Source organism: Camelus bactrianus, chromosome 29, assembly GCF_048773025.1.
Source record: "Camelus bactrianus isolate YW-2024 breed Bactrian camel chromosome 29, ASM4877302v1, whole genome shotgun sequence".
NCBI classification, from domain to species: domain Eukaryota; kingdom Metazoa; phylum Chordata; class Mammalia; order Artiodactyla; family Camelidae; genus Camelus; species Camelus bactrianus.
The window spans coordinates 10,292,196-10,315,447 of NC_133567.1; the positions used below are offsets into that span (position 1 = coordinate 10,292,196).

Genomic DNA, 23,252 nt, shown 5'->3' on the forward strand with positions numbered 1-23,252 from the left:
AACTACGGCTCAGAGAAGTTAAGTGACTTTTCCGAGGCATACAGCTAATAAATTGTTGGTCTGGGATCCAAAACCAGGCTAAGCCTCTTTGCACAAAACTTCCTTTTTGAGATGATTGAGGGGTCTCGTTTACATACACAAGACCAACGAGACAGTGTTATCACCTACAGACACTCAGGATATTCTCTGCTCTTGGTCCCACTCTGGCACCAGCCTTTCTTCCCTGAAAGGTAGCATTGGTTCATATTGTTTAGTGGAAAATCTAATAACTGACAGAAAACATGGGGGTATAAAAGTGGCGAATCCAAACTATTTCATACCAAGTTTTGAAGGCTTACGGGTATTAACAGCTGAAACATTTTAAATGGAAGATAGACTTCAATCTCGAGTACAGAAAAACAAAGAAATATATACAGATTCCAAAAGCAGTCCCAATGATTTGTAAGCCACCAGCAGTGTCACAAAGACCCTATTCCTCCGTAGAAAATACCTTACCCAACTAGTTTAACCCTTTAGATATTTGGAACAACTGTCAGGGAAATGTCCTCCAGATTAGAAATTGCCTTCAAGGAAAAGAAGCTTCAAAATGAACCCTGACGGTCCACAGGCAGAATTCACTATTCACCCATACAGAACAGTTAGAAAAAAGGTACTTGAGATGTTAATGATATGCCCAGATCACTTGCTTTTTATTTATTTATTTATTTATTTTTAGGATTCTTGAGATTAAGGTGACTATGATGGAGGAAAGGAGAGTTCGATGTGCATAAATAGGCACAGGGCTCTGTCAGGATGTTTATGCCACCTCAACTTCAAGGACAAAGAGGTAGCTCACCTAATACCAACAGAATCTAATAACAGCCTTTAAAAAAAAATCCCAGTCACACTTACGTCTTAACCACTCCTTAATAGAAAGTGACATGCTTTTTTACTCTACTGTGGCTAATATGAGTCCATGACCCTTCTTAATTTGCCATCAGGGAGAAACATGGCAGAAGGAAGGATAATCCCAAAGCCATAAGAACTTGGGATAATTTTACTAAACTTGAAGCATTACCCCAAAATACCAATTAGGGTAAAATCTGGTAAAGTGCAGGACAAGCCCTCATTTTTCACTTGAAACTGTTTTGAGTGGCAACAGAACGACGTACTCACCAAAGTTCTTCTTTGCCTGTGGCAGGTGTTGTCCATTAGAATAGCGGCTTCATAAAACCAGCCTGGGCTTTCTGGGTTGAATGCACGTGCATACCTCATTGCTTTGACATCAGTGGCATCCTAATCCGGTGGGGGGAGCTTTGCCAGTGAAGTCAGCAGAATATGTTAGTCTGTGTTTGGCAGTTCTCCTAGGAAGAACTGTGTTTGTCTGGTACCTTTAATGTAAGGAGTTTGAGTTTATACAGCAAATTGAATTTCAGCAAGACTTGTCTATGACTGTCTCTCATTCCACGAAGTTATTGTTATTTAGACTCAAAGCATAAATACATTTCACTTATGAGCTTAGATTTTGATCAGTTACTTCAAAAATCATAACTTGTATCTGTCTGGTATCTATAAAAGATATCCCTTTAGAGATGTTGATGTTATTAGATTTTATTGCCTAGAGGGAAAAAAAAGTCCTTTTATTCATGATTTGCTCAAACTATGCCTGCATTTGTGCAAAAATTACATATATATATATATATATATATATATGTATTTTTCACATCTTAATAGAAATTCTGATTTTAGCAGTGGAGTGATTATAATACATCATGTGGTGTAGCAAAGTCATTTAAATTAGGATTTTATTTTGTAGACTTTTCTAAACCCAGATTTGATTAGCTTTAATGTGACTTTCACCTCAGTAAATCATATCCAGGTGGACTTTAAAAGAACAGTAGAATAGCCTGGACTCTTTCCCAAGAACGTTCCTCTACTGCATGCGTTACTGTTGCCCCTTTTGGGGTCATGAGTGTGAATTCCTTTCATGGCTCTTGGCCATGGCCAAGATAACCCGAGCTTGCTTTCCATCCCTAATAATAATTATGTCCTATATAATTATTATTATCCTTTCTCCTCAGTAGAAAAGTGGCTGGGCCAATTCAAAAAGGACTAGCCTCTTCTTCCTCTGACACAGATTTTCTTCTGTTGCAGACTGGTTTTGAGGACCCTCCTCTCCAGGGACAGCCTGCGGCTTCAGGGAGTGGGAGTGGAGCTGATTCTGAGCCAGCTCGCCATGTCTTCTCCTTTTCCTGGTTGAACTCCCTGAATGAATGATGTTCATTCCAGCTGCTGCCCCTCTGTCTGCCTGGCTGAGATGTATGCAGGCAGTAGGGAACCTACATGAAACTAAAATCACGCAGATGATGAAAGGGACCTCTGAACAGGATTTCTACAAAAAATACCCTTAAATTCCAGATGACTTATCTAACACATTGAGGGAAAACAATGCTTTGAGAAAATAGTTGCAGAAAGGATTGGAAAAAAAAGAAACCTGATCTTACGCAAATCATTGATTGTGTGGGAAACATTTTGAAGGGTGTGTAGGTGTGGTACGTGTGTGCATGCGTCACTAACAAGTGGCAAGTGTTGAAAAAAGTGGGCACTACACTCTCGTCTCTAACAGGCACCAGCTTTTGTTATGACATCGTAGTAGTTCGTATTCTCTTTCCTCTTTAACAATGCAGGTGGGCAGTGAAATTCAGTGTTAATTCAGAAGTGACCGATTTATCAATATATGGACAAGAGATAAATCATTGACCAAAGGTATGAAATGTTTCACAGAGGTTTCCTCTTTTCCATAATAGATGTCGCTGGATGGATGTCCAGAAATGTTCTTTGACTCTGGTGACACTTGGACAAAGTCCAGAAGGCTAAAGGCCTAGGACATTTTTTGACATTTTTCTAATCTTGGTTTTAGATACACAGATATCAGGCACTTTAATGGAAAAAGACTTTTCAATAGAAACTGTCTGCTTTCTCATGTATCCACCCTGGCACCAATCTGCTGAACTGTGGAACTGCATGTATTTAAATATATATATATATATATTCACACACAGTACACATTATACATGTACATATATATTTAAGCCATGTTTTATTTGTCCCACCATAATGCTCTTCAAAACATAAGTATAACTTTACTCTGTATGAACTCTTAAATAAATACTGTTTTTAACAACTTAGTCTTACAATGATTTATTGTGTTTCCTATCATCTTATTAATCTGTTAGTCAAGCGAATTCAAAGGGTCCCAATGGAAGAAGCATCTTCATACATCCAGATTAACTTTGAAGTATTAAACATTTGATTGAATTTTTAAGTTATAACTAAACTAATTGGTACAACTAAATATGTGTGCTGTTAGATTTTAGAAGTGCATAGCGATAGTATATATTTCTAAGAATTAAAGTAATTAGGGCTGGCATAGACATAAAGGAGGTGTTTGTGAAGTTATTAAAGTCAAAATAAGCTGTATAAGAAAAATATTCCTGAGGGCCATTTTATAGCAACTACTTTTAGTTCTTTTAAGTGGAGAGGCTATCAAGTTTCCCCTATTAGAAGTCAGCAGTGGAAAATAGCTTAGAAAAAAATTAATGGTACCAAAGTAATAGTTTGATAAAGCCTTTCTTATAGGAAAACAAAACAAAACACCAATGCAGCATTCTGGCCCTATAATTGGAGGAAAGCTTTGCCTCAACCCTTCTCTTTTCCTTACCTCCTTTCCCACCCTCCCCAATTATTTCATGTCTTATAGTTAATCAGGGTTAAATGTTACTTCCATTATGAATGAATCTTCCATTTATAGAATTACTGAGCCTTAGAGCTAGACACAACTTTTCAAATTTTTAAACTCATCCTCAGAGGAGCAATCTGAGTACAGAGGTGAGTTCAAGGTGGTTGTAAGATCTGTGTGAGGCACTGACATATGTTTGTGTTTTTAGTAGAAAATAAAATGCAAGTTTTGTTTTTTTCTTGTGCTGAAGTCAATTTGGAGGAAGTGAGGAGCTCAGACTATTCCCCTGTGAGCAATGAAGAGGAAAAATAAAGTCATGATTACCTTTGCAGCTTTTATTAGAAATATAAATATTCAACATTCTCTTACACACCCACATTGACCAAGAGGAAAGATGTTTTATTACGGAAACATTTACAAGGAAAAGTTGATTCAAAGAGCTGACAGCTCTTTTTCTCACCCACCCAAGAGAATGACAATCTCGTTGGCTCAGACCACAACCAGATCAACGGGGTGACTTGTCTCCTTCTTCAAAATGTTTCCCCCTGGGTCTATACTCTCTTTAAAACACCGTTAAAGACACCTGGAAATAGAAACTAAAAGTAGACAATACAAATTACGCCATGTTGCTGTTACTGCAGGTGAATACACTTTGTGCATGCTACTTAAGGAGTGTGGGCGTCTCAAGCTATATAAAAATAAACAAATGGTATCAGAGCAACGCTATGGTACAGAATACCGTATTATTTTTTATTTTTATTTTTTGTGCTAAATGCAGAATCTTTTTGGCCAAACGCACCGTTTTACTTCCCAATAATCTCCATCAGTTTCCTGTTGCTGTGAGCTTGCTGTGCTAACTGTTCAGCCCTGGCCATTTCCAAGACTTCTCGGAGGAGGTGGAAGGTGAGATCCAGCGAGATGGGAGGTTCCTCGGATCGCCTCTCCCTCTCCGGTGCCTCCTGGCGGCCGCCGAGGGCATTCTCGGCACCGCGCTCCGCCGGCTGCTCAGGGCTGTCGAGCGGGCGCCGGGACAGCGGCAGCTGCTGCAGCAACGCGCGGAAAAAGTTGGCCGCCACCTCGTCCGGCGAAAGGCGGCTGCCGGCGAGAGGCGAGGAGGCGGGCGACAAGGGGGCAGCGGGGCTCTTATTTAGGTTACCCAGGCGGAGGAAGTATTCCTCCCCCAGGCGGAGCAGGACGGGCCGAGCCTGCGGCTGCTGGGGCTGTTGGGGCTGCGGCGGCGGCTGAAAGAAATCGAGGGGCTGGGGGTGCTGCGAAGCCTGCCGGGCCCCTAGGACGGGCCCCCGGCTGAGGAGGGCCCTGCATGGAGGGCAGGGCAGGAGAGCCACCAGCAGGACGCCCGCAGACAGGAGCAGCGGCAGCCGCATGTCAGAGGCGCTAGTTGCGGCACAGAGGTGGGCAGAGGGCATTGTGAGAAAGAAAGAGAAAGAAAGAGTTGGTCAGAGTTGAGCTCAACTGGGAGGTGCACTTGCTGGGGTCTTCCTACAGGACACCCCCAGACACAGCACTGGGGCTCGGGCGGGTGCTGTCCGCGGTGCTGAAGCGCCCGAACTGGGACTTCTACAGTTGGAGAGAGACCTGGAGCAGGGAAGGGGACACCTGCTCGGCTCGGCGCCAAAGCTCAGCCCCTCGCCGAGACTCTTAGGAGACTCACGAGGGGGCGGTCCCTGAGTCCCCATTCTAACAATCCCCCAAAACAATTCCCCGAGTTCTACAAAAGACCTACAAATTTAAGATCTCACCTGCTCAAAACTTCCCCCAACCCCCACCCCTTTCCGGATGATTTCATCGTTGTCCTCTGGATTGAGAACTGCTGCCACCTTCTCCTCGTTCTCCACCCCTGCCCTTGTATCCTTCTCTCGGCGATCGGGGTGGATTGGGGGCTCGTCTACACAGCCTGCGAGGAATAACTGCAAGTTCGGGTACGATGAGCAGCCGTCTAAGTTTGCTTTTGCCACAGCCCAGTTACTATCGGAATCTTGAGGCACAGTCCGCACACATACACATACACACAAGCACACACACGCCTAGGGACAGCCGGCTGCGCGGCATCGTGGCAGCTCAAACAGTGCAAAGTTGGAGGCGCCTTTCCGTCTAGGCGCTCCCTACCTTCTGAGGCGCTTCTGCAGGTGAGCCAGGCGCTGCGATTCTCTGCAGAGGAACGTCTCCGGGGCTTTTTCAGAGGATTTTCTTCCCTTCTCTTTGTTCCCACTCTCTTTTTCTCTCCCTCTTCTCTTTCTGTTCAGTCTCTCAACGGACTTGGGCTCTGAGTTTCTCCACACCAGAGCCTGGAGTGGGATTTTATAGCGTCGACCCTCTTCAGAAACCACGCAGCATTTGCCTAATAAGCTGACGCTCTCTTGACAGCTCGATTGCGTGCTGCCTCTGCTCCTGCATAAATCATAGGGCCCTGCCAGGGAACGAGGGGCAGAATTTTTGCTATCTCAACACTGAATCTCACATCCAATTATATCAACAGATATTTATCGCCTCCTTGGTGACGTCAACGAGCCCTAAAATGGAAGGGCTTCTTATGACTTGTCCATTGACAAAAATTCTTGAATGAGATTTCCCAAGAGATTTGACCTCTTACTACGAAAGGCCAAACCAAAGGTCAGAAAAGAGACAGTGAATGGGAAGGGAGAGGATGGGGAAAGTGCGAGGGAAGGGAGGTCTATCAACACAGTCCTGTGGGGAAAGCAGCAATCAGTTATAGGGGTGACTCTGGATCCTCCCCTTTCCTCTCCCTTCTCACTTCTCTGACCAGTTGTCTCAGGCAGCAACTCAGTATCTGAAAATATCCCTCTGCTAGAGGCAAAGTGTCCCGTCACCTTTCTGGCTGGATAAGAATAAAGAACAAGGAGATGGGAGTGCAGGGACATCCAGCTTTTAAGCCTCTATCTGCTTTTTCCTCTCAAGAACAAACAAAGGGATTATGAGACTGAAAAGGCAAGACCAATAAATCTTTTGAAACACTGCTCAAGTTTTTAAAATGATGCAAGAGCTATTTTCACGATGAAGGGGCACAAACCAGAGTCAGTCAGGGGTAGAGCAAAGATTTTAAGTTCTCCCAGAACCTCACTGTTCCTCCTTTGTCTCTGATCTCAGAATCTGAAATTAATTGTGGATTTTTCTGTTCCCAGATTAGAGAAAGAAAGGACCAGTGAGAGGTGCATGAGTTAAACAATCATCATCTGTCTACTCAGTGCAAACCCATGACAGAAGCATGCATTCTAACCTCCCAGTCTATATTGGTAAAGGTTTAAACTGCTTGATTATAGGACTGAATTCATCAGTTGCATGTTTTCACTGATGAATACTGAGCCCGTAAAAAGATAACCTCATTTATATTACTTCCAAATATTAACATCCATGATAGTGTCCATTTCAGGAGCACCCAGGTTGTTATTGTTGTTTTAATCATTTCCTTTTCCAAATTCAAATGTGCTGCAGGGGATCCTGATAAATAAATGCTCTCCAGCACTACTACAGAATGGAATGCCTACAAAACCGCACTCAAATTTTGAAATAAGTTGACACTATCATATAGGTGGGAGGCACTTACCTCTAATTCTGTAATTCAAAATGCAATTCCAAACTCTGGTGTCTATGATTCAATTTAGCTTCTAGATAACCAGCAGAGTTGTTTATCAGAAATTTCCTGTTCCTCATTTCTGGTTACCTCTGCTGTTTCCTTTGTAGCTAACATGACAAGTGATGCAAGGCATATTTCAACTTCTATTTTGGGTCTATACCAATCCACAACTGCTCTTAGAAACAAAGAAAGGTAGAAAGAGAAATTCTGGCAGTTTTTAGATTAATCAACCCCTAACTGGAACATTGCTCCATGGAATGTACTTTTGACATAAGAGAACAGAGAAAGAAATGTGTCTTCTGGGGAAGCTCAGAGTTGTTAATGGATCATTATTATGGTAACTGGTTGAGCTTTTAGAAGAAAATTGTTTTATGTTGGTAAGAGATGAACTCTCCTCTATCGCCACTGGCATATTTCAGCTTAGATGTCAACAAGGAGGTGACAGTAGATTTGGAAGGGGAAATTCAGGTAAATGGATACACAGGAAGAACTAGGAAAGGGATAAGACCATGGGTGTAGCTGGGGAGGACTGAGAGCTTTCTCCAGAGAAGATACAACATATTCTAGGCTTTGACTAACCCCAAATCTCTTCACATCTCTCTCTTCTTGGGACATATGGAGGATGTTGTTCCAGGCTGGCTCTCTCATCACTGTTTTATTCTTACTGTGAGATTTTTCTACAGTAGGTAGTTGGTTAGGCAAAGTGGCTCTGACTAGGGCTGAGGAACAAAATGCCTAGATCCCGGAGGGGGAGGGGGAGGAGGAGGAGCTGCTAACTCCCCACAATTTTGCCAGAAGTTAGATCTCATCAAATCACTGAGAAATGACTTGGAAGAGGACATTTGGTTTTAATGAGAACCAGAGAGGTTAAGTGACTTCCCTAGCTATTTTGGATAGGTGATTTGGTAATTGTATTTATCTTGGTTCCTCTGTTTTATGTTGGAGACTTCCCCTAAATCTTTTAAGATAACACTATGTATGAAGAGTTGTATTCTCATATTTTAGGCAATGCAAAACTGAAAGGAAACTCTTTGTGAAGGCCAAGGACCCTGTCACCAAGCAGCCCTCCTTTTTGTGTGATCAGATAGTGAAGCAGTCATTAGGAGATACCCATAAAATTTCACATTACAGAGAACTTTTCTCTGGAACTGTTCAGTTTCCATTAAGGAAAATACAGGTATTAATGTGTTAGGGCTACGAGACCAAAGTGCACAGACTCGGTGGTTTAAACAACAAAAATTTTCTTTCTCACACTACTGGAGGCTAGAAGTCCAACATCAAGGTTGATCTCTTCTGAGGCCTCTCTCCTTGGCTTGCAGAGGACCGTCCTCTCCCTGTGCCTTCACATGATCTTTCCTCTGTGCATGTCTGTGTCTTAATCTTCTTTCTTAAAAGGACACCAGTATTGGATTAATCACCTATACAAACTCATTTTACCTTAATTATCTCTTTAAGGCCCTGTCTCTAAATACAGTCATATTCTGAGGTACTGGGGATCAAAACTCTGACATACAAATGTTGGGCAAGACCCAATTCAGCTAATAACAATATATTTTGCAAGTATTTGCTTTTTGCCTACCAAGTAGACATTTGAATGTTCAACATCTCCCTGTGGGATGACAAAGTCGGTAGCGGGGTTGACTCTTCCTTATGCAGATTTTCAAGGATCCTCCCTGTTTTTGACCCCCTTTTCATTCCTGCCTTTTGTAATACTTGGAGTTTCCAAGTTCTGAGCCTCTCTTGGGTTCTGCAGGTGGCTCCTTCTGCAGCTGCCTACCCCTTTGTCTGCAATGGTTTCCATATCTTTCTCCTCAGTAATGACACCATGTCCTCTGCTCTCCTTCCTCAGCTGACCCTTTGCAGACCCTTTACAGCTGCTTCCCCAGACACTGCTTCATTTTTTCTGCTCTCCTTATTTCAGTTTATTAAATCCTGTCACCTGCTTATGGTCCTTACCCTGTACTCTTCATCACTTTGGGTTTATACTACCATTTCAATAGGGTCTCAGAGGAAGGGGGGGGTAAACATGAATGTACTTCGGAAGGACCTCTCTGAATGCAGTGGGGAGAGTAGATTGAAGGGGCAAGAAGATGAACAAATGAGTTATGGTTTTTTTGTGTCATTACCACGAGACCTCTACAGAATGAGCATCACACGCCAGTGATGGTGGGAGCTGAACAAGACAGCTCCAGGAGCCCAAGACACTAACTGGGCGGCCACACTACTGTTCAGGGGTTGGTAGGGGTAGGGATTCCCCTTCCCCATCAGTCACTAGTTCTCTCAGCATCCAGAAATCATCATTGGGTGACCTCTCTCCTTTCCTCAGAAAATGGCAAGGACTTTGTTACCTGTTCCTTTATTTTTCCAGAAGTTAGGAAGTTACTGACCCCAGGCAGATGACTCAGAGCATCAGAAAAGGGGCACGTTTCTGCTTCTCTAACAAGCCCTGGTCTTAACAGACATGACTGACCTTTCTATTTACATCATAATACATCAAATTTTCTGTTTTAGGCTCTAGATAATGGATGGAGGGCAGTGAGAGGATATGTGTGAACTTTCTTTCATGAAGGGCAATTTGCAGGAACTAATCACCTTACAATAGTTGGTCATAAGAAAGAAATCCATCAACCAAGCATCCTAATTAGGTATTTATATTCATGAACGTTTCCTGACTCTAAAGAAAGGTTTCCCAAAGAGCCCTCCTAGAAATGTTACCTATGCTACAAAGGGAGAAAAATGAGGGGATGTTTAAAGAAAAGTTAAAAACATTTTTTACTGCAGAATTTTCTAGTGTTCTGAAATTTTTATTCTGCAGTGTAAATCCTCAAGTCTTCAGCATTTCCCACACTTAACTTGACCACGGAGTGTGTTAGCTGTGGGACTAGTTGGGAGATACAATAAGCCAAAGCATTTAAGAGGAGTCAGCTACACTTTCTTTCTTTGCCATCCATATTTAGGTCCATGATTAAAGCTACTGAGTACTCTTTTACCACTCCTGGGAGAAAATTTTTAAATGACACATTTCACCCTTGAAGAGGGGGTTTCACGGAATGGGAAGATGTCTAATTCCAGTGCTTCTGAGGATCACCTGCCTGGGGAAGGGTCACCTTACAGCAAGGAGCTGCTGAAATGGTCTGTTTGCACACTTCCTGGTCAGAGGAAGGAGTTCCTCTCTGCAGTAATTGAGCCCAGGGAAATCTGTGGGCCCACCTTGCAAAGGAGGACCATTTTTGAGTGTGAAAAGGCAGAAGTTTCACAGACAAAGCTGATTGTAATTGGTGATGTTGGGTTTTTCAAAAGGGAAATTTGATTACTCAAGAGGGAGTAGGCAGTGAGAGCAGCAGGGGTGGACAGAGACAGAGACAGGCAGCCAATATTCAGGAGCTATGGATTTCAAAGATGTTGCTGGCTGTGGGTACAGACCTTTTGTGAACCTTGCTGCAAGCTCTTTTCATCTCCTGAGGCATCTGTCATCCGTTTGTGGAAGATGTGATGTTAGCTTCCATTGTGAGACCTACTGTTAATTTTTCATGTGTGTGTGTGCTTGTCTCCCAGCTTGTGTGCTGGCTTCCACTTCTTTGAAATCTGTAACTCTTAGGACACTTGCTTACACGTGGTGTTTGCTGGTTGTTGGAGACTGACTTAGGACAAAGGCGATACCAGTTCAAGGTGGTCCATAACTAAGTCAATGAACTCTTGAAAAGACGGTTATATGAAACCCATGTGTGGGAAAGAAAGGGTCTGTATGATTTGCCACATTCACTATTCTCTTTTGCATAAAATTTAGAAGTGATCTGAACAACAGTGTTGTCAGGATAATGGAAAAGATATAATGGCCTCAAGCTGCAGTGAAGTTTAATGTTCTTATTCATGCTAAGTTAAATATAGATACATATTTGAGCTTCACTTCATTTTCCAACTTCTTTTCTTTGTACTTTAATTCTTAATAGCTATAAAGTTCTGTCTTGTATTAATGTACTTTTATCTTCCCACCAACAACAATAATTGCAATGAAGGGATTTTTCTAACCTGCAAGGAGAAAGCAAATTATATAATCTGATAGATGTCTAGAGTTAAATAGTTATTCAGCTTTTTGAGACAGAATACCACATCTGATTCTTGTTTATAATGAAATTTGTTCTAATATCTTTACACGAAGAATTCACTAAGAATAAACCTACCAAAGCAGCCTTGCAGATAGAATAAAGCATGTTACCTGGGCCCCTCTTCCTGTGGGGACACGTGAAATTTCTGGGTATGACAGCTGTCAAATTACCTCAGTACAGTTTTGATTCTATTACTTCCTAGCTGGGTGACCTTGGACAAGTTATTTAAATTCCCCAAATTTATTTATTTGCCAAATCATTCTAAAATGCAAGTTTCTTTATTTGTTCCTTTTACAGTTGTGGGATAAAATGAGACAGTGAATGCAGGGCCTAGAATATAAACAGCATTCAATAAACATCAGTCATCATTGCTGTTGGGCTAATGGTGTGGCTGCTGTTTTAGGTGGACAGTGACGTTCTAGCCAATCTCAGCTCCTCAGAGCCTAGGATTGTGTCCCGTATTCATTAGGCTTAATACATGTTTATTAATGAAATAAATAAGTCTTTCTTCTCTAATACTGAAGGCTTTTTTCAGTCATCCAGCCGATTTAAAAATTTTTTTGATGAGTTTTGAGTATTTATTGTGAGCTTAACTGTTAATTTATATAACGTGATTTTTAATAATGGCTTCAACAATCAGCTTGGAGAAGTCCTGAAAATTCAACAACTTGCTCTCCCAGGCCTGTATGAGTTCACTCTGGCACACTACTAGATTCACTACATGAGTATGTATTTCTTTAAAAAATTTTTTTTAATTAATAGACTTTATTTCCTAAGAGAAGTTTTAGGTTTATAGAAAAATTGAGCAGAAAGTACAAGGAATTCCTGTCTATTTCCTCGCCCCACTTCTCCTCCCCTTAGCTTTCCTCTGTTATTATCATTACTACTAACATCTCGTACTGGCGTGGTCCGCTTGTTACAGCTGATGAACCAACATCGACCCCCTATTAGTAACTAAGAGCCACAGTTTACACTAGGGTTCACGCTGGGCCGTAAACCCTGCAAGTTCTGACAAATGCACAACGCCGTGTATCCACCGTGACTGTGCTGCACAGAAGCGTTTCACTGGCCTAAACGTCCCTGCACTCCAGCTACTCATCTTTTCCCTGCTCCCTCCTCCTAACCCTTGGCAACCACTGATCTTTTTACAGTCCCTATACTTTTGCCTTTTCCAGAATGATGTAAAGATGGAATCATACAATATGTCACTTTTTCGACTGGTTTCTTTCACTTTAGCAATATGCATTTCAGGGTCTTCCCTGTCTTTTCCAACAGAGATACATTTTTACTTAGGAACAGCATCATTTGACTCGAGAAACATCTGTTTGGCTGAGGTCTCTCTACTTAATAAATGTCTGCTCATTTAAGGATTATTCAAGGATATTAGAGCATTAAAATTACTATTCTCAACCTAATCATTTATTGATTTCGCTGAAAGTAGGTGCACTCAAATGGGAATTTTGCACCTTAAGGAGGAGTGAAAAACAATTAAACACTGCTAATTTAGTATGTATTCTTGTATCCTTATCTTATCTTTTCCATTCTGAGATCAGGAAGTCCCTCACTTCCTGGTGGGAGCCTTCATTACCCAACAGGTTGCTAGGGACTTGTTAGAGTCTCCAAATGGGACCTGGATAACAAACCACACCAGGCTGACTGAGGATTCATTTTTCTTTCCGCAAACTAATGGCTCCTGAGGAACCTCACTACTGTTCTGTCCTTAGTCTCGGCTCTAAGGTCAGGCAACAGAAAATAATTAGTCATAATACATTTTTTAAATCCCCTTTTTTTCATCTTCTCTCTCTCCCTGGATCAGTCTCTGGAGGATTCTCCCCTTTTCCCATCCAGACGGAGGGGGTGGGGCCAGCATAGGTACAGCTGCCTTCACGCCTTCCCAGAGGCCAGCCCTAGACTAGCAGGCAGGCCTCCTCCGGACCTCATCTCCTTGATAAGTCCACGTTCATTCTGTTCCACCCGATATTCTGAGATACAGTTTCTTCTGAAGCCCTGCAGCTTCCTCTCATCTTTTCTTAATGTTTACACCTTTCAAGCACAAACAGTGTCTCTTCACTGGTCTAAATTTAGAAAATGGATAAATATATTTATTTGGCTCCTTCAGTGCTTTCTTAAAAGCCACCTCTCTGGGCACTTGAACTTCTCATAGGGCTTTTTTGTGGAGGAGATGCAGAAAGAGCAGGCTCTTCACCAAACCCCTGGAAGCCGGGTCATTTGTGTTTCTCTAGAAGAGCTGTTGCTTTCCTCCTGTCCCATTTCTGTGTCTCATCATGGGGGCGGCTCCTGATCATGCAGCACATGGTGCCAGTGGGAACATCATCCCGCACTCACGGGTGGACTCCTGGAGCAGCGCAAGGGTGGTGAGACTGCTCGGGATGGGGCTGGGAGCACTGAGAAGGGGACGGCTCAAAGCAGAGCCCTGTGTCTGGCCATCTCAATCACAACCCAAAGTAACATTGAGGCCCCTGAAACCACATCAATTCTCTCCAACCCTGAGAATCTTCTTTGGGCCAATTACTGGACTAAGTAAGAATCAAGAATAAGATTAAGTGGCTAAAAATTGGGGCTTTGGGGTTTTGATGACATACAAAAATGCCAACTCATGTTTGTATCTGCTGGGATTTTATCACACATTGTCTGGGGAGCACCCGAAAGGAGCTGAGCAGGTTCTCAGGAACGAGCCACTGAGACTTTCCCTCTGGCAACTCTGGGACACTTCAGCTCTGCCCCTTTTGGTCAAGAAAAGTATAATACTGGCTTCCCTTGTTTATGCTTCTACCAGAAGCATTACCTTCTTTATCTCTAATCCTCATTGGAACCCTAATGGGAGGTAGATATTATTATCCACATTCCAGAGATGAGGGAGTGGAGGCTCAGAACGGGCAGGTAACTTGGCTGATGTCTCTCAGCTGATATGTGGAGGGGTCCTGGGTCCTTTCTCTCCCATTCCTCTTTCTCGCTCAGGCCTCCCAGAAGCTCTTGGGAGGGGCAGGGTGATGTCATGCGGTTCTGAAGGAACAGGCACCTTGCTCCTGGGCTGTCTCTTTCCTCGGCTTTAACCACAAGGTGTGATTGTGAGAAACACTATACCGTTAATGCCCATATCCCTCAAGAGAACATGAACTAAGATGCCTGGGCTTAGCCGGAACAACCCAGGAAACTTACCCAGACATTATCCACAGTCATCCTGCCGTTTGTTCTTGGTTTTTTCTCCTTAATTTTAATCCCCATACCTCTTCTGTATAAACCACACAGAACATCCCATACCATCCACCCTCCGCTGCTATTCCCAGAGCAATTCGGATAATCTACTAACAAATGTGCTTACCCAGATCCTCAAAATAGATTCCAGCCTCCCCAAGTTTCTAGGCTTTGAAAACATTGGTGCATTTTCTCATTCTATAAACGATATTATAAGTTGATGTTTATGCTTCACACACAGTTTCTAAATTAATATTTGCTATATGGAGTCCTGCTAATTAATATGTACCTTTCCTGAAATTTCAAATCAGCTATTTGAAATGGGAGGAAGGCAGAAAGCAACTTGCAAATTCTGTGCATAACGAAGTGAGGAACAAGCTCACATAATGAAGACAAACAATTATACAGCATTTGCATGATTCTTTTTTCCCTACAACATGAGACAAGACTCAGGGAGCTGATGAGCCTGCTGCCTTTGCTGTGAGTCTTGCTTCTTATTTCCCCACCACTTGGTAGGATTCTCAAAGCCAAGAGCAGGTCACGCTGTTTTGTCAAAGTTTTCTTATGTTATTTTAGGGACTGTCAGGCAGTCAAGACCACCCTGCCACATGAGAGATGCTCAGCGTCACTGGTTACGAGAGAAATGCAGGTCAAAACTACAAGGTATCGTCTCACTCTGGTCAGAAAGGCCATCACTAAAAAGTCCACAAATAATAAGTGTTGGAGAGGGGGTGGAGAAAAGGGAACCCTCCTACACTGTCAGTGGGAAAGGAATTTGGTGCAGCCACTCTGGAGAACAGTATGGAGATTCCTTAAAAAATGAAAAATAGACTTACTATATGATCCAGCAATCCCACTCCTGGGCATGTATCTGGAAAAGATGAAAATTCTAATTCAAAAATATATATGTACCCCAATGTTCACAGCAGCACTATTTACAATAGCCAAGACAGGGAAGCAACCAAAGTGTCCATCAACAGATGACTGGATAAAGAAGATGTGGTATATATTATACACAATGGAATACTACTCAGCCATAAAAAAGAATGAAATAATGCCATTTGCAGCAACATGGATGGACCTAGAGATGATCATACTAAGTGATGTAAGTCAGACAGAGAAATACAAATATGATATCACTTATATGTGGAATCTGAAAAAATGCCCAGCCAGGAAGACATGTTAACAACAATGACGTGTATGGTGAGCGCTCTGTAGGTAGAGAAGGGAGTCTACTCTGACGGGGGAGGTGAGGGAGAGAGGGTTCTGGAAGAGCTCCCCAGGGTGGGCAATATCTGAGACAAGACTGGAAGGAAGAACAGGAATGGTCAACAAACAGAGGAAGGGTGGTCACTCCAGACAGGGCCACCTCGGATGAAAAGAAGCAAAGCTGAGAAGGTGCTCCTGGTATCCCAGGAATGATGTGCAGAGAGGAAAGTGCTCGAAGGCAAAAGTTAGAGAGGTCAGTAAAGGCCAGCTCCTGAAGGACTCTGAACCTGAAATGTGATCCTGGGCTGACAGTGAGTCAGTGAGGCTTTAAGCAGGGAGATGATAAGGGAAGATTTGTATTTCAGAAAACACACTCAGGCTAGTTGGACTAGATGGGTAACATGTGAAATGATGGTGATAATAAACACTTTGTGTGCCTACGGTGTGCCAGGCACAATGCTACAGAAGACACCAGTCAAAAACCTTTAAACCAGTTCCCACAAGCTGGGATCAGTCAAACAGCATGGTTAAGAGCCTGTCTTCTTGAATTCAAATCCCAGCTCTGTGACTTACTGGTTATGTCCCTGGGTAGGTCATATAACCTTTTGTGCCTCATTTTCTTCATCTGTGAAATGGGGATAATAGTAGGACTTACCTCATAGAGGTATTGTTGTCAGGATGAAGTAAGTTGCATGCAAAGTCCTTGTATGCTCAGGAACACAGTAAGTGCTCTGGGTGCTAGCTCTGATTCCTCACCCATGGCAGGGGCTGGAGATGGAAGCTGTAGCCTCAGGAAGTATTAAATGTGAGAAGAGGCAGGACATAGGACAGAGAGAGAAGTCCAAACGAATCTCATCATTTCATCCTGGGCAATGGGGCAGATGGTGACCGTGGCAGGAGAGTCTGGGGTGAGAAGACAACAAGATTGATTTGGGAAATTCTGAGATGGAAGAGCCTGGGAGAAATTCAGGGAGAAATACCTATGAGCCATTGTACACGGGAGCATGAGCTTCAGAGAGAAGACTGGGCAGGGCCGGAGGACTGGGGTCCTCAGTGAGAGGCTGAAGCCCTGACTGGGAAGCACCAGGCGGGGCAGGATGAGGAGAGCAGAGAGGGAGCTGAGGAAGCTGAGATTTAAGGGGCAGCTGGAGATCAAGAGGGAGACTGAGAAGGACTAGTTCAAGAGCAAGAAGGAAACTCATGAAAAATGGTATCATGAGGCCCAGGGGAAGGAGAGCTCTTAAAGGAGAGGTACTCAGAGAAGTAAAATGCTACCCGGAAGCACCATGATATAAAGATTGAGAGAAATCCAGTGGATTCGATAACCTGGAGGCTTTGGTGACTGTGTCAGTCGGGGTCTAGTTAGCAAAAGAGAAACCACACTAGTTATTTCAATAGGGAAAATTTAATATAAAGAATTGGGTAAACAGGGGTTAGAGAGCTGAGAGAGCAGAGATTCCAGCTGCAGGAAGCAACCACCTCCCCTCGAGCCAGGGAAACCAAGGGCAGAGGTGGGAGTCACTGGAATCCGGGCCCTTGGAGGAGAGGCCCCAGGGAGCTGGGTGCTGCCCGGCTGGTGCTGACACCTCTGGAGCTCAGAGAAGGGCTTCAGGGAGCCAGGACTTGGGGAGTGGGGAGGGGGTCCCGCTCAGCTGGAGCTGGTGCCTTAGAAGCTTGGAGGATGGACCCAGCAGAGCAGGAGCTGGGACCTCTGTGGGGAAGGTCATGCGGTGGCTCTGGGGGTGCTGGTGGAAGCAGGAAACCGGAACCAACTACCACATCTGGAGTGTGCAGCTGTTGCTCAGGAGTTGCTGACCAAGACAGCAAGCAGACGGGAAACAGCAAGCCCTTCTTGTCCCCTCCTGCCTGCCAGTCTCCCTCTAGTGTTCTCTCTCGGCAAGAAATACAAACATTAGTTAACTTCTAATAGTTCTTCTGTCACAAAACATTGGATAATGAATAGCCATCATAGAGAATGCAGTTAGATACAACAGATCAAACAGTGTAGGTATAAGATCCTTTGATGAAATCTCGGAATGGTTTAAGGTGGTGCTCAATAAAACTTAAGACAAAAGTATTTTTAAGAATCTGAAGAGCCTTATAAACATCATGAAGTTAGGCATTTCTCTTGTTTACCAAGTCTTGCAATTTTGGATTTCTAAACATTTTTCAGGACATTACATTCAAAATTTAAAATGGATATTGATAGGTTTAAATTAAAGTTGGCAATTTTGCTATTAAAAAAAAAAAAAAAAAGACCTAGTGGAAACCAGACGGCAAAGAAGTAGAGTTTGCAGACTCCTGGCCCCGGAATCCCAAAGCAGAATCTAGAAAGGTGGTTTGAGGCTGAGCCACCAGCTTTATAATCTGCACAGTAACCCTCCCAAGTATGATTTTAATGTCTTAGAGGAAAGCCGTCTAGCAATGGGTGGAGAAGCAGAAGTCGAGACAGTAAATCAGGACCATTTTCCCAAAAAGTTTTGTCATAAAAGAGAAAAGAGAATAAAGTGGTGGTAGGAGGAGCCAGACGCAATGTTCAGACAGAGCATTTAATTGTTTGTTAAGAAGAAAGACCCTAAAACAAGTTTCAACCTGAGCTTGCAGGAAGGTGAGAGCGCCCCACTGCTGAGTGAGAGCATCTTGCGGAGGTGGGACCATGGGTCCCGGGACTGGCTGAGACACAAGACAGTCTTGAAATCCCCCCTCCTACTTGAGAGCTCACATTCCAACCATCTTTGTTAATTATCGGAGTTACTGTTGTCCCTCTAGGGATTTCCATCTCTTTCGTTCACTGTTGTAACCCAGAATTAAAACAATGCTTGGCACACTTGATAAATGTGTTGAATACACAAATGAATGAAATAACTACTCAAGCACCACTGAAACAGAGAACAGAATACTCATACCAACCAACCAGTATTCAGCCACTATCTGCTGGGCCCTATGGGAGATGCTGAAAAAGACTAGAGAAAAGTCCTTTCCATCAGAGAATTTATAATGTTTGAAAAAATGAAGCAAATTAGCACACGTGGTAAAAGAAGAATGATTTAACTCTGCCCACTTTTTCCCCTGCAGGACTTTCCCCTGCAGACTGGTCTCCAATCATCTGCCCTATTCTCAGACCCTGGAGACTCACAGTCCACAGCATCCTTTCTGGTCCCCAGCCCAGCATTCAGTGCATTCAGCTGGTCAAGGTCGTGGTTCCAGAGGGCTGAGTTCTTGGCCCCTCCTGGGAGTGGGATGAGAGGGTCTGGGCCCATCGGTGCTGCTCTCGCGCACCTGACACACGTGTGTGTTTTGAAAGCCTCATCAGAACTGACTTTGATGGGCAGCGGGAGCCCTCCAGGCAGTGGGCTGCCAGGACTGCCAGCCCCAACAGGGATATGGGGGGTTGGGGTCAGATCACCATCTGTCAAGGTGTTAGAAGAGAACTTCGTGGATGCAAAGGATGAAAATCAGCAATACTGAATATACGTGTGCTGTTCTTGGATGAAGCATTGGCTGTACTCTGGACTAGTCCCCTAAACTTCTGTTTCTTCCTTTTTGAATAAACTCAAATTTAGCACACCCAGTGCATGTATACACATGCCACCTGGAAATGCACAGACACCACACACACACCCACAACACAGACACAGAGAAGGCTCTTGAGTAGGTGTGCACACATACACACACCCTATTGCAAGGCTTGTCCTTAGCCAGAAAGTTCTGGGAAAAAAACTAAAAGAAAGAATAAATGAACGAATGATGACATTCATGTTTTATCTGTAATCATTTACTAGAGGACGGAGCATTATAGCCATCTACTCTCAACCCTCCCACTTTTAAACAGCGTTATTTACTGATACTGGAATTTAATTTCTTTTTAAGAGAAATTCAAGTTTGGGATAAAGAGTTCCTCTTAAAAGCTTTTTCTGTTACTAGAACTTATCCAAAAAAATCCAATAATGTGTTGAGGTCTTTTTCCTTTAAAGACAGATCTCTCTGAAGAGAATGGCAGTGTGTTTACTAATAAACCATGCTGAAATAGCAGAATTGAGTTAGTGGAAATTGCACTGGACTGGGAGAGAATTGAACCGGATTCCAGGCCGGTCTTTTTACTATTATTAGATGCAGCTGTGTGCAAATTACTTCCTCTCTCAGAGTCTTAGTTTTCTCATTTATAATCTGGGAGGTAAGGTGTGGAGTCTATATTTAAATATAGCACACTGACCATCCATACTAATCTATATTCTGTCCTAAGAACTCCTAAAATTTTAAAGAAGAAAAAAGATTAAACTCTTAAACCATGAAAACCCATTGTGCATTCAAGACATCAACAAGCTTGCGGGAGATGGAAAATAGCAGCCACAGGCTACAGCTACAAAGAAGGAAATACAGTCATCCACCTGTTAAACTTCGGAGAGACTCGGGATTCTGCAACATTGGTCGTAATAAAGGACTGGAGAAACCCACAGACTGATTCTCAAGAAGGGAGGAGTTTTTCCCTACCCCCGTTTTGATTGTCATGACTGGTATCAGTGTAGATGCTGATAAACACAAAGAATCATGCAGCCCCAAATGTCAGAAGTGCCAAAGTTCAGAAACCCTGCTCTAGACCCAAGAGTTAATCTCACACTTTCAAATCGTCTCCTTGTTGGCAGACTGACAGATACCCATCGATGGATTGGACTGTGTCCTCCCCAAATTCATATGCTGAAGTCCTCATCGCCAGTACGTCAGAATGAGATTCTGTTTGGAGACAGGTCCCTAAAAGAGGTGATTAGCTTGAGATGAGATCATCAGGGTGGGCCCTAATCCAACTAGACTGTTGCCCTTATAAGAAAAGGGACACCAGGGATCACACGCACGAAGGGAAGGCCGTGAGAGGACCCTGTGAGAAGGTGCCCACCTGCAGGCCAAAGAGAGAAGTGCAGGGGAACCAAACGTGCCAACGCCTTGATCTTGGACTTCCAGCCTCCAGAGCTATAAGAAAATAAATTTCTGTTGTTTAAGCCACACAGTCTGTGGTATTTTGTTGCAGGAGCCCTAGCAAATAATACACCCAGCATGCAAGTAGGGAGAGGATTCTTTTCCAAAGAAATGAAATGCTTACAGAAAAAATACCTCCAATCTGAGAATTGTGGGTCCCCAGGATTATTGCCCACTTCTTTATATCACATTAAATAGAACTATTAGCCTGCAAGCACTGTCTGCTCCCCCTTCACCTGCAACACACACATACACACAGCTCAAGATCAGCTTACTGTATGGTTCTTATATACATGATGGAACAGCCCAAGAGCACTGGACTTCTGAGGAAAATATACAACACAAAAGACAGAGACCAAGATAAAAAAGTAGAATATGCAACTCTGAAAGGAGTGGACATAATTTAGAAACACAATTTAATCTTTCGAAATTCTCTAATTAATATTCCTAGAAAGGGTAAAAAGTTATTGCATCAACAAAATACAAATAGCTAACAAAGAGGAACTATCATAAAATTAAAATATGACTCTGAAATTTAAATAGATTCTACACAAAGTCTAATAAACTACCAGGGACTAGAACAAAGAGACGTAAAAAGAAATTAGAGAAAAGGAAAGCTATGTAGAGGATTAATCCAAGAGAGCCCCACATCTAATTAAAGAGTGACACAAGGAGAAAACAAAGAGGAGGAAATCAAAGAAATATCACAGAGGATTTTCCAAGAGCCAAAGGATATAGGTATAGAAATTAAGATGCCATTTAAGTGCCCAAGGCAAAGAGTTACCTAAGTCACATACAAGCACACACATGTGCACACATAAACATCTAGACCCAGCACTATAAAAGTTCAATACATCAGTAATAAAGAGAAGATACTAAGATGCTTCAGCAGGAAGGAGAGTAATTTAAAAGATACCTATGAAAAACAAGAACTCTGACCAGCATCAGAGCTCTCATCATTCACTGCAATGGATCTAAGAAGACAGTGAAGCAAAGGCCTTCAAAGTTCTGAGCTAAAATGATTGTCAACCTTGAATTCTATACTCAATCCAACAATTAAGGATGAGGATGATAAAAACCATTTCCAGAAATGCATAAACTGAAAAACATTGCATTTCACACTTGCAAGCAGCATCACCCTAAGACTCCTGGCCCTGGGGAGTGCCTTCCTTGAAGTTCTCAGTCCCTTCCTGGGCCTGAGCCTTACCAGTGCTGGGTAGGGCAAACCAAGCTCAGACCTGGCTCTGCATTGGATCTGGTCCCCAGAGCATCTCTTTTGAAATTTCCTATGGCCTCCTCCAGTGCCTTGGCCCAGCCAGGGCCAGCAGAATCTCCTGGAGGTTCCCGAGGTTAGACCAGGATCCCCGTTGGCCTCAATTCCTCTTGATCCCCTTCCCTGTGCTTTCACACTATCTATTCTGCACATGAGTTTGCCCAGATGCCCCCAAGGAGTTCTGGGATTCATGCCATGCGGTTTCTTGAAGTTCTGGGCTGACCCTGGTTTCCAGGAGGGCATCCTGGCAAGTGGATTGATCCTGAGCCTGGTGTCATATTTCTTTCACAGAACCACGTGAAACTGAGCTGCCAGAATGGCCCTGACATGATGATTCTGAATGACTCTCAAATATCAAACACAGGACAAGTTGAAGGTTTAATACCACGGACCCATGGCTTGAGCTGCATTTGCAGACCCATGTCTCAGCTCTTGCTGGCTTTGTTTTATGTTGCTGCCTCTGAATTTAGCACCTAAGGCCAACCTAGGGTGACATCAGGCATCCTTTATTCTGTGTGACCCCGACTGAGTTCCATTGATATGAGGACATCATGCTTTCCCAGGTCAACTGAAGCCATCCTAATGAGGGACAGACATTCCTTGTACCATGAGGCCACTCTTATCCCTCCTACAGTCCTCTCTGCTAGTGGTAGAGGATGGAAGGCAGGTGCAGTTAACACTAAAATAATCACTTTCTAGGAGTGGAGTGATTACTGCATAAAGAATTCAAGAGAAGACAGAGCAGAAAGACCCTATATTACTGTTCTATATTTATGTTATAAAATTCCAAGTGGTAAATTCAACATAACCAGAAAGCAAATTATTGTTCACATTTTCCTGCATACTCTGGATATGACTTGCACTTGCGGTCATCGTCAACAAAATACAGCAACAACCTTTGAGGGAGTCACTAGAAGCCAATATTCATGAGTGATGATGGATGATACAGCATCGTAACAACACAACCAGCATCAATAAATGGTAACACAGAATTGCATGAATACAGATCTATATTGTTTCAGGGAAAACAGGTCCCCAAGAGCTTGGCACTGTGAATAACGACAGTCCTGCTGCTGCTTTCTCATGATGGGAGACAGCCAGGAATGGTGCATTTCCTGCATGATAGGAGAGAATATGGAAGGGGAA

General features: G+C 43.2%; 2 protein-coding genes across 14 annotated transcripts in view; one reads left to right on the plus strand and one right to left on the minus strand.

Annotated features, from left to right (window-relative positions):
* TRIM55 (tripartite motif containing 55) overlaps positions 1-3,167 on the plus strand; it is a 38,294-nt gene extending 35,127 nt beyond the window's left edge. For all 8 annotated transcript variants that reach the window (XR_012503194.1, XR_012503195.1, XM_074355019.1 and 5 more), the window contains one exon: positions 2,134-3,167. Coding sequence is in view for 6 of the 8 variants with exons in the window: in XM_010970648.3 (XP_010968950.2) it covers positions 2,134-2,256 (123 nt within the window). In the remaining 2 variants the exon portion in view is untranslated. The remainder of the gene's footprint in view (positions 1-2,133) is intronic.
* Positions 3,168-3,264: 97 nt separating this feature from the next.
* Positions 3,265-23,252, minus strand: part of CRH (corticotropin releasing hormone) — a 73,636-nt gene continuing 53,648 nt past the window's right edge. For 2 of the 6 annotated variants that reach the window (XM_074355021.1, XM_074355022.1), the window contains 3 exons: positions 15,490-15,524; positions 5,846-6,146; positions 3,265-5,113 (listed from right to left, as the gene is read on the minus strand). In XM_074355021.1, coding sequence (XP_074211122.1) covers positions 4,522-5,113; positions 5,846-6,146; positions 15,490-15,524 — 928 coding nt within the window. In that variant the 3' untranslated portion in view covers positions 3,265-4,521. Of the gene's footprint in view, positions 5,114-5,478; positions 6,147-15,489; positions 15,525-16,517; positions 23,222-23,252 lie in introns of those variants that run through there. The other 4 variants (XM_074355020.1, XM_074355023.1, XM_074355024.1 and 1 more) reach the window with 3 other exon arrangements.